Genomic DNA, 10,621 nt, shown 5'->3' on the forward strand with positions numbered 1-10,621 from the left:
CACTTTTCATGACAACACTAAGGCTGAGGGAATCTGCCTCTGTTTTCAAGGTCAAGCCTCCAGTAAGTTTCTGCTGGGAATGGAGTGCAGAGACCCTGTCCCCATATGCCAGCATCCCTGAACACAGCTGCCTGCCCTAAAATTACTGAGACTGAGGGAAAGACAGTCCACAAATGAGCTGGGAGTGATGGTCCAGCTGAGCCAGCTGCTCAGGAAAGTGCTTGGATAGGGCAGAGGGGGAGGTAGTGAGGTGGAACAGGCAGACTCTTAAGGACAGACCTATATGAAGCTCAGGCATTTATATGGTTACCACCATAATGGATTGCATAGGAAGCTTTTCCTTCCATTCTTTATAGGGCTGAAGTTAGTCATGCCTGCTTAAATAATAACTGTGGTCTCTTCTTGACATTAAGTATGTGATGGAATAATCCTACATACAGGCTTCTTGATGTTTTCTTTCATTTTATTTAATGTGGTGTTTGAAACTGTTGATTTGTTTGTATGGTTTTATCTACACTAAATGACACCCTTGTCAATATTCTCATGCATATATCAGCATGCATATGCACACGGTTTCCTCTAGGGCATAGAGTTGTGGGACAGAGCTGTGTCTCTTCCTTTGACCAGGTGAATCTGACCTACTCCCCAAATTGAATGGAACAATTTATACTCCTACCAGTAATGTATTGGAATTCTAAGTACACGGTATTTTCTCCAACAATCGATTTTGCAATTGTGCTCTCTTGCCTCTCATGTGAATGTACTAGGAATGGAGATTACAATTCACTGAAACTGTGGCATTACACTGAGGTGGTAAATCCAAGGATCTTACAAATAGAAGGAAGCATACGTACATGCTGGGGTTACCAGTGAGGTGTCCCACAGCTGGATCACACTCACCTGTGAAAGACGACTGTGTCCATGCTGGGCACACAGTGCATTCACATGACATCTTGATGTTGGCCATGAAGGGCGTGTTTACACCGAAGAAATGGGCAAATGCCGTGGGAAGCAGCTTTCTAAAAAATGGTTATTTCGTGAACCAGTGTAACAGCACAGCACCAGGCTGTCACTTCAGACAACCCTGTGCTCAGTCCAACTACAGGTATTTCTGGAAAATACCCCAGGAATCATTGGATGAGGAGCAAAGAGCTTTATGAGTCCGGAGGGAGTTAAGGCATTAGTTTTGGATTTCTCTGTCACAAAGTGGATCTGATTTTCATCCACTTACTCACTTATTAAAACAGATATTTTGTTTGGTGCTGAAGGAATGGAAGTAGACAGCACACATTAGGGAATGTGAAAATTGAAAATAAAGGAAAATGTATCCCAATAAAGTGGACCAGAACATGACACTGTAGGAAGGTATGAACCTAAACCAGTGTGAGATGTACCCTCCTGTCACAGGGATGAAAAAAGACAGGGTGGCAGTGAAGGGAATCCATCAATGGCAGGAGGGAAAGTACCACAGTTCATGGACGAAGAGTCCTGGCCAGGCAACAGCCCAGACAGTTTTTCAGCAGACAGTTCTGCTGGCAAAGCTGCAGATTTTCTTCCAGAACCCCCTGGACCATTAGGTTCATTCCCAGAGCTCTGCCACAAAGAGTGGTGGGTTGCCTCCATTTTCTCATTGTGTTTGTCTCCTGGTTGCATCTGGGGTTCTTCTGTGGCTGTGTCGAGGCTGAAATAGCAGAATCCCGAGGACCACCAGGATCAAGCCTGCCACACCCATGCGGATGAGATTCTCCATCGTGTAATCTTTGGGGTTGGAGGCTAGGAATGAGGACCAAGAGGTTACAGAGGTCAGGGGAGACCCAAATCACCCCGGATCCTGGATGTCCACCAAAGTCACCCACCTCCTCTTGATAGGACTTTACCCTCCATGCCAGTCCCAAAACTGAGATTTTCTTCTACTCACCAATGTTGGGGTCTGACTTGTTTTGGGGTGGGCTGATGGTGTCAGCTCCTACTGTGGGGAAAATAGAAGCAGATGCTCAGGAGCCTGAGACCACTGTCCAACCTGTCTTCTGACTCTGTGTTCTATATCCGTCATTTCCTCATTACATAGTTTTTATACAGTTCCTGAACAACCCCTTCTCTGCAGTAATGGGGTTTCCTCTGGCATACTCACTGGATTTCTTCCATATCCATGTCTTCTTTGAATTCAGACTTTGCTTATGAGTCACTCTGGAGTAGATGCTACCTGTGGCCTAGGAGCTCAGGGTTGGGGAGAAAAATATCCTCCCATCACAGAAATAATTGTGTCCTTATATGTCCCCTGTTCAGTCTGGGATACAAAACCCCATGTGCTCATGTCCCCACAGCTGAGAGTTCCCATTTATTCAACAGCCAAGGATCCAGCATCCATGGATGAGGGGATGGTATCAGGGGCTCCTGAAGGTTAGGAGCACAGAGGGACCGGATATTCCGGGGCAGGGTCTCCTTCCCTCCATCTCAGCCAGCTCCCATCTTTCTGGGACTGCATTTTAATCTGTACCTGGAACTTTACATCCTCGTGTGCTTCCATTAATTCATTTTTCATATAATTAGAAATGCCCACACTGGTTGATAGATATACACATAGATAGGTGCACACATCTATACAAAACACATTAGTATGTATTTCCTAAAGGTGATGTGCATTTACTGGGTCACATAAACACCATTATTCCTTGCTTGTGTGTGGGTCTAGGCAGGGAGATCCTATCGTGAAAAGCTATTGAATGAAGAGTATGGCCATGAAGATGAATATCTGTATATATATGTTATATATTCATAGATCATTTGTATATACATATATAACCATATATATTTATATTAACAGAAATATTATAGATATATGAATACATAATCACATGTATTTGTATAGATATATAGATCTTCCTGTCTAGAGAAAGGGAGAGACAGAGAGGTGTGGTCTGTCTGTTCCTCAACAGAACTGCAGTCACGTCTGTGGTCTGGGGGCAGGAAGACGACAGGAACACCTGGTCTCAGGCTTGGTGAATGGAGACAATTCAGGGAGGCATGCCCATAGTGGGAGGCTCCATCATCATCTTGGTGTTTTGGGACAAACTCTAGAAATCTGGTGATGTTTCCAGTAAGGATAGCTAATCATTTTATTTACATTGTCAAAGACAAACTTTGCTCCCACTATCTCACAGGGTCAAACTGAGGAAGTCCCTATGTATGGTTTTCAACTTCAAGGAACAGAGAAGTTCAGTGGAATTATAATATCGAGTGAACACAAAGACAAGGAAATCATGAAAAGCTATTACCTCATTTTAATATGAAAATCAAAGTAGCAAAAAAAAAAAAAAAAGAGAGAGATAAAAATTACAGACCCCAAATACTGAAAGTAATGTTGAAAAAGAAACCAAAGCAGGAGGCATCACAATTCTGGACTTCTAGCTGTACTACAAAGCTATAATCAACAAGACAGTATGGTACTGGCACAGAAACAGACACAGAGATCAGTTGAACGCAGTTATGGACTGACACATTTATGGCCAACTAATCTTCAACAATATAGGAAAGAGTATCCAATGCAAAAGAGACAGTCTTTTCAGCAAATGGTGCTGGGAAAACTGGACAGCTACATACAGAAGAATGAAACTGGACCACTTTCTTACACCATACAGATAAATAAATTCAAAATGAATAAAAGACCTAAAGATAAGACAGGAAACCATCAAAATCCCAGAGGAAAACACAGGAAGTAGCCTCTTTGACCTTCGCCACAGCAACTTCTTACTAGACATGTCTGGAGGCAAGGGAAACAAAAACAAAAATGAACTGTAAGGACCTCATTAAGATGAAAAGCTTCTGCACAATGAAGGAAACAGTCAACAAAACTAAAAGGCAACCAATGGACTGGGAGAAGTATTTTCAAATGATATATCAGATAAAGAATAGTATCTAAAACCTATAAAGAACGCATCACACTCAATCCCACGAAACCAAATAATCCAGTGAAGAAATGGGCAGAAACCATGAATAGGCAATTTTCCAAAGAAGACATCCAGATGGCTAACAGACACATGAAAAGATCCTCAACATCTCTCATTTCAGAGAAATATAAATCAAAACCAGAATGATAACCACCTCACACCTGTCAGAATTGCTAATGTTAACACCTCAAGAAACAACAGATGTTGGCCAGGATGGGGAGAAGGGGGAACCCTTTACACTGCTGGTGGGAATGCAAACTGTTGTACCCACTCTGGAAAACAGTATGGAGGGTCCTCAAAAAACTAAAAATAGAAGTATGTTAGACCCAGAAATTGTAATTGTAGGTGTTATCCAAAGAATAGAAAAATGTTGATTCAAAGGGGAACATGCACTCCAAGGTTTATAGCAGCACTATCAACAATAGCCAAATTATGAAAAAAGCCCAATGTCCATTTTCTGATGAATGGATAAAGAAGATGTGGTGTGTATGTGTGTGTGTAGGATACACACACACACACACACACACACACACACACACACACGAAATACTACTCTGCGATGGAAAAGAATAAAATCTTGCCATTTGCAACAATGTGGATGGAGCTAGAGTGTATTATGCTAAGGCTAAATAAGTGAGTCAGAGAAAAACAAATATCATATAATTTCACTCACATGTGAAACTTAAGACAGACAACAGATGAACATAGGGGAAGGGAAGGAAAATAAGATAAAAATAGAGAATGATTTTAAGTGATACATCACTGGGTTCTGCTACTGAAGCCAATACTACATAGTGTGTTAACTAACTTGAATTAAAAAATATTTTTAATGTTTACTTATTTTTGAGAGAGAAGGAGAGACAGAGTGCAAGCAGGGGAGGGGCAGAGAGAGGGGGAGAGACAGAATCCAGAGCACGTTCCAGGCTCTGAGCCATCAGCACAGAGCCCAATGTGGGGATCACACCCACGAACCACGAGATCATGACCTGTGCTGAATTTGGACGCTCAACTGATTGAGCCACCCAGGTGCCCCAATAAATAAATTAATTAGAAAAAAAAAAACAGCAATGGGAAGTCAGAGAGTGCATAGTGAGTTAACGGCACATAAAAATATGCCCAAACCAATAGCTCCCTTAGGCATACTTAGCTATTATTCAGACAACTTACTTTGTGGTATTAAAGTAGTTAACCAATTCTTAAAACAAGCTATGAATTGACACCATTTTTACGAATAAAGTTGAAAAGCTTTGAACCTGGTATCAGGTGTGCACCCAGTGGCAGTGGGGCCCCCAGGTAAGCATAGGGGGCAGCAGAGCAGAGCCCACAGGTATAGAGACTTCCCTCTAGGGGAGAGTCCATGGGGCCTGACACCACAGTTCAGGTTCTGATATGGAGGCATCAGGAAGAGAGTAGGAGGCCTCTGTCTACTCAGAATCCTTCATCCACCCCTCACCCACACCCTACCTCTCATCTCTGCTGAGACTGAAGGATGGGGGAGCCTGGGTGGAGGTCCCTGCTCTTTCCAACCTCTCCTGGGCTGGACCCTACTCTACGGAGTCCCCTGAACCCTTCATTTGTCACTGTCTCAGGTTTTCCTGAGGATTGGGCCCTGAGCTGATGGAGTCAGTAAGGACAGGGTTGGGGACCCCTCACCTGAGACCTGGAGCTCCAGGGTCACTGGGGTGTGACAACAGGTGGGGGGAGGTGCTGTATGAGCCATAGCACCTGTAGGTCCCAACCTGGGCTGAGGTCACAGGATCATGGAGAATTTGGCCTGGTAATGCCCATCTCGGTACTCTGATCTAAGACGCAGGGGGGGGATTGGCTTCCCCCTCCTTGGACAGAAGGAAAGTGTCCACAGAGCTCCAGGACTGACACAGCAGGGTCACATTCTCTCCTGAGGCCACCATGGGTCCTGGCTGCACTGAGAGGGAGGGTGTGGAGGGGAGCTGTCCTGGAGAGAGGAAGGCAGGTGAGGGGCTGTCCATCCTTGCTCTGACTGTCTGTCTGTCTGTCCTCTGAGTCTCTCCCCTTCCCCATCCCCTGTCTGTCTCCCTCCCTGGGGAACCCACACCCCCGATCCCAGCCACCACCACCTGGGATGCCCCCAGCAGGGCCTGTGCAGAGTCTGGGGCCCTGACTGAACCCGTGTCCCCTCACCTGTGACCAGGATGTCCAGGGGGTCACTGGGGGCCGACCACTCGGAGGAGAGGTTGTGTCCACCATAGCATGTGTACCGGCCCCCGTGGGAGCTGTTCACTGGGCCCAGGGGGAAGTCAGCCCCCGAGAGCCCAGCCTGGGGCTGCAGGCTAAGGTGCTGGGGAAGGTCACGTGCCCCCTCCTTGTACAGAGTGAATCTGTCATAGCCAACATCAGAGCGACACTGGAGGGTCAACCTCTGTCCAGGGGTCAAGAAAGGGCTCTGCTGGGTCAGGAGGGAAGGCTTCCTGGACACACTTGGGAGACAACCAGTCGTGGATTGAGGAGCAGATTCTCCCCAAACCTCTCTTCTCCTATCCTGGCCCCCAGGTCTCAGTGTCTCTCACATTCTGTCTCTCTGACCTGTGAGATCCCCATGTCTCCTCCCCCCACCCTCTGATCTGGGGCTCCCCTGGGAGCAGAGCCTCCATAACCTGTCTGGTGATCAAAACACGGATGGAACAAAAATCAGCTTCCCTCACCTGAGACCAGGAGCTCCAGGGCGTCACTGGGGTGTGACAACAGGTAGGGGAAGTTGCTATATGAGCCGTAGCACCTGTAGGTCCCCCCCTGGGCTGAGGTCACAGGACTCATGGAGAATTTGGCCTGGTAATGTCCAGCTCGGTACTTTGATCTAAGACGCAGGGGAGGGTCGGCTGCCCCCTCCTTGGACAGAAAGAAAGTGTTCACAGAGCTCCAGGACTGACACAGCAGGGTCACGTTCTCTCCTGAGGCCACCGTGGGTCCTGGCTGCACTGAGAGGGAGGGTGTGTAGGAGAGCTGCCCTAGAGAGAGGAAGGCAGGTGAGGGGCTGTCCATCCTTGCCCTGAACTGAGTCTGTCTGTCTGTCCTCTGAGTCTCTCCCCTTCCCCATCCCCTGTCTCTCTGTCTCCCTCCCTCCCTGGGGACCCCACACCCCTGATCCCAGCCACCACCACCTGGGACACCCCCAGCAGGGCCTGTGCAGAGTCTGGGGCCCTGACTGAACCCGTGTCCCCTCACCTGTGACCAGGATGTCCAGGGGGTCACTGGGGGCCGACCACTCGGAGGAGAGGTTGTGTCCACCATAGCATGTGTACCGGCCCCCGTGGGAGCTGCTCACTGGGCCCAGGGGGAAGTCGGCCCCCGAGAGCCCAGCCTGGGGCTGCAGGCTAAGGTGCTGGGGAAGGTCATGTGCCGCCTCCTTGTACAGAGCGAATCTGTCATAGCCGATGTCAGAGCGACACTGGAGGGTCAGCCTCTGTCCAGGGGTCACGACAGGGCTCTGCTGGGTCAGGAGGGAGGGCTTCCTGGACATACCTGGGAGACAACCAGTCATGGATTGAGGAGCAGATTCTCCCCAAACCTCTCTTCTCCTGTCCTGACCCCCAGGTCTCAGTGTCTCTCACATTCTGTCTCTCTGACCTGTGAGATCCCCGTGTCTCCTCCCCCCACCCTCTGATCTGGGGCTCCCCTGGAAGCAGAGCCTCCATAACCTGTCTGGTGGTCAAAACATGGATGCAACAAAAATCAAACTCCCTCACCTGAGACCAGCAGTTCTAGGGGGTCACTGGGCTGTGACCACAACTGGGGAGTGTTGTTGAAATAGCCATGGCATCTGAAAGTCCACCTGGCGCTGGGGGTCACAGGGCCCACAGGAAACAGGGCCTGGAACTGTCCACTGGTCGGTTGCTGGGAGTCCAGGGTCCAGGAGGGTTTGGGTTCTCCTTCCTTCATCAGGACGAACCTATGGAATCCCATCCATGAGGTGCACTGGAGGGTCACCTTCCCTCCTGAGGTCACGACGGGGCTGGGCAGGGCTGAGAGACGGGGTTTGCCATGGAATCCTAGGAGAGGAGGAGGGGGCGTGTTAAATGGGGCTCAGATTCCACCCCCCACAATACCCCCAGGGCTGGACTGTGAGAGGGAGACGCTCTGGGAGCAGACCCCCTCCCTGAAGGCAGAGCCTGGGGCGGGGACTCTGAGGGGGCTCGCACCTGTCACCACCAGCTCCAGGGGGTCACTGCGCTCTGACAAGCCAGCGGGGCTTCGATAGGAACAGTGATACCGTCCTGCATGTCTATCTGTCATGTGTGCGATGGAGAACTTGGCCGTGTTCCCAGGCTTCTTTGGGATATGAACATCCTGAAGCCCTAATCTTCCCTCTTCATCCAGAAGGAACACTTGGGACTCCAGAGTCCCCTGACAGCAGATGGTCACAGGTGTCCCCCAGGGGACCACAAGGCCTGGCTCAGCCCAGATGGTGGGTTTGGGGAGGGCCCCTGGAAGGAAACAGAGGCAAAATCACAAGACCTTCCCCACCCCCAGTTCTCAGCTCAGACCCAATCCCCCAGACGTCCCCTCTCCATCTGCCCAGAACTGCTGTTCTCCATTTGCAGCTGCCTGGTGGGTGACCCCTGTCTCCAGTGAGGAGGGGACATGCTCCTAGGGACCCCTAGGGACACACTTACCTGCCTGCCCTCGGGTCCTGGGGCCCACACTCAGTCCTGGAAGAGAGTTCCTGTGAGAGGATGGCCCCAAATCCTGAGCAGAACGCCTCCTCCCCATGAGCCTCCTGTGCCTGGGGTCTCTGAAACCCCAGGGCCTGGCTGTGACTGCGGGCCCCTCCCAGACTAGGGCGTCCCCTCCCCTCCTGAGATCTCACCGAGGAGAAGCAGGGCTGTGAGGGTGGGGGTCATGGCGTCTCCTGCCTCTGTCCCTGGTTGTGCAGATGGAGGGATCTCAGTGCCCGCAGGACAGAGAGAAGCACAGGGTGTGGCCACTTGGGGGCTGGTCCGCCTGGTCATGGGGTTGTCACGTCAGCAGCCCCACAGGAAGGAGAACAGCCTGTCCCCAGGGGGTGGCTCTGGTGTCCATGAAGGTGCAGTAAGTGGACCCCGAGTTTTCCTGAGATGCCCTGTCTAGGTGAGGAGACCAGGGCACGTCCTTCCCTCCCAGAGACTCCCCTATGGGTTCTCCGTCATTCTCACCACATCCTGGGGGTGCCACCACACATGGGGTTCCCAGGCTCCGGAGATGCTGTAGGTGACGAGGGTTCTAGATCTTCTGTGGCCTCATGTCAGTGCAGACATACCTGTGGCATTTCTGCATGATTCAGGTCAAGGTCACCATGGCAATGCACACAGAGGAGAAATACAGGGAAATAGGGAAGGAAACACAACCCTCTCCTGGCCTTAGAGTGTGGGTGGGCTTTCTTTCTGTCACAGCCTTCATGGACTTCTCTATTTTCCTGTGTCATCATCCACCTCCACTTCCTGGGAACACGCCCATGAGTCCCTCCTGTCTCTCAGTGCCCCTTGTGTCTGGGGCAGAGTCCTCCTTTCCATTCTGGGACCCTGCATGCAAGATGTAGGGGACAATGCATGGGTGAGTGCCCTGATCTGGGGGACAAAGCTAATTCTAATGTAAATATTACTCCATCATCTGCTGCCCATGTGACCTTAGCAGAGGGACCTGGTCTGTAGCACTTTGTCCTTAACCCCACTCCTCACAATGGGTGTGGGGTCAGGGGTACCCAGAACATGGCAGAATCAATCATTGTTAGTTTCCCAGCCTGAATAAGAGGGGTGTGGTTGGGACAGGAGAGGACCAGGTGTTGGGCCCCACAGTCAGGTTGGACCAGGGATACACCCTCTCTAGAGGACCCATCTGCTTCTAACGTGGAGAAATGCTATTTATGATGTTTCTGAAGTAGCTGGCATCCATCAACTACAAGAAAGGGGAAACAAACGTTTCTAGAATTGACAGGACCACAAGAGAAAAAGAGGCCAAAGCCAAGTGACCACCAGTCCCTGGGATCCAGCTGGGGGTCATCCAATTTGACTTCAGCCTCTGTGTGGCCAGGAGGGGCAGCCAGGTGTTCACAGGCAGGAAGGGCATGTGCTTTCTGGGTGACTGTGGAAACTTCATGACCCTCCACCATGTGTGGGGTGGGACCTGACATGTCTCTGCCCACTGATCCAGCCCAAGGTCAGCACTGAGCCATGTTCCCTCTGTCTGTGTGTAAAGTGCTTCCTTCTGTTGGAGCCCCACATGGGTGTCAGTGCATGTGTGAATGTGTGGCTCCCATGGGAGCCATCAGTGCCCAAATTTCCCTCATCAGATGCTATGTTGGGAGAGTGGAGGCCACAGGACAAGGTTGCCATGACTATCCACCCCTTACAGCTTCAAGACAGCCCTGGGAGCAACTGTCTCTGGAAATAGGTGTGTGGAGGTGAGTGTACAATATGAATGGACGTCAGACTCTCTATAAGTCATTTATCATAGCTGAGATTATAGAACAGTAAGAATATAGGAAACTCATTATGTTATCCATGTTACACATCTGAAAGAGTAGAGAAGAAAACTGAAGTTTTGAAGCCATAACAGAGATTATATTATAGAAGATACATAAATTTAGAAATGCATTAGTGAATACGCTGGAGGTAAAAACCTATAGATCAGCTCTAGCTGTTTTTGGTGGAGACTTTCAGGTT

At 49.7% G+C, this 10,621-nt stretch overlaps 1 protein-coding gene across 5 annotated transcripts; it reads right to left on the reverse strand.

Moving 5' to 3' along the window:
• Positions 1–1,255: 1,255 nt before the first annotated feature.
• Positions 1,256–9,629, reverse strand: LOC102952455 (leukocyte immunoglobulin-like receptor subfamily A member 6). Of its 5 annotated transcripts, none has more exons than XM_015539806.2 (9): positions 9,116–9,629; positions 8,791–8,924; positions 8,597–8,632; positions 8,123–8,407; positions 7,670–7,972; positions 7,149–7,445; positions 6,629–6,931; positions 1,919–1,966; positions 1,256–1,773 (listed from the first exon to the last, which is right to left on the reverse strand). In XM_015539806.2, exons 1-9 carry the CDS (start codon positions 9,139–9,141, stop codon positions 1,628–1,630), a joined length of 1,578 nt encoding a protein of 525 aa, XP_015395292.2. In that variant the 5' UTR covers positions 9,142–9,629; the 3' UTR covers positions 1,256–1,627. The 5 variants fall into 5 exon arrangements, with proteins under 5 accessions (XP_015395292.2, XP_007087204.3, XP_015395293.2 ...); XM_007087142.3 differs by having other exon boundaries at positions 1,919–1,969; XM_015539807.2 differs by lacking the exon at positions 8,597–8,632 and having other exon boundaries at positions 1,919–1,969.
• Between the last annotated feature and the right edge of the window lie 992 nt (positions 9,630–10,621).

Source organism: Panthera tigris, chromosome E2, assembly GCF_018350195.1.
Source record: "Panthera tigris isolate Pti1 chromosome E2, P.tigris_Pti1_mat1.1, whole genome shotgun sequence".
Taxonomy (NCBI): domain Eukaryota; kingdom Metazoa; phylum Chordata; class Mammalia; order Carnivora; family Felidae; genus Panthera; species Panthera tigris.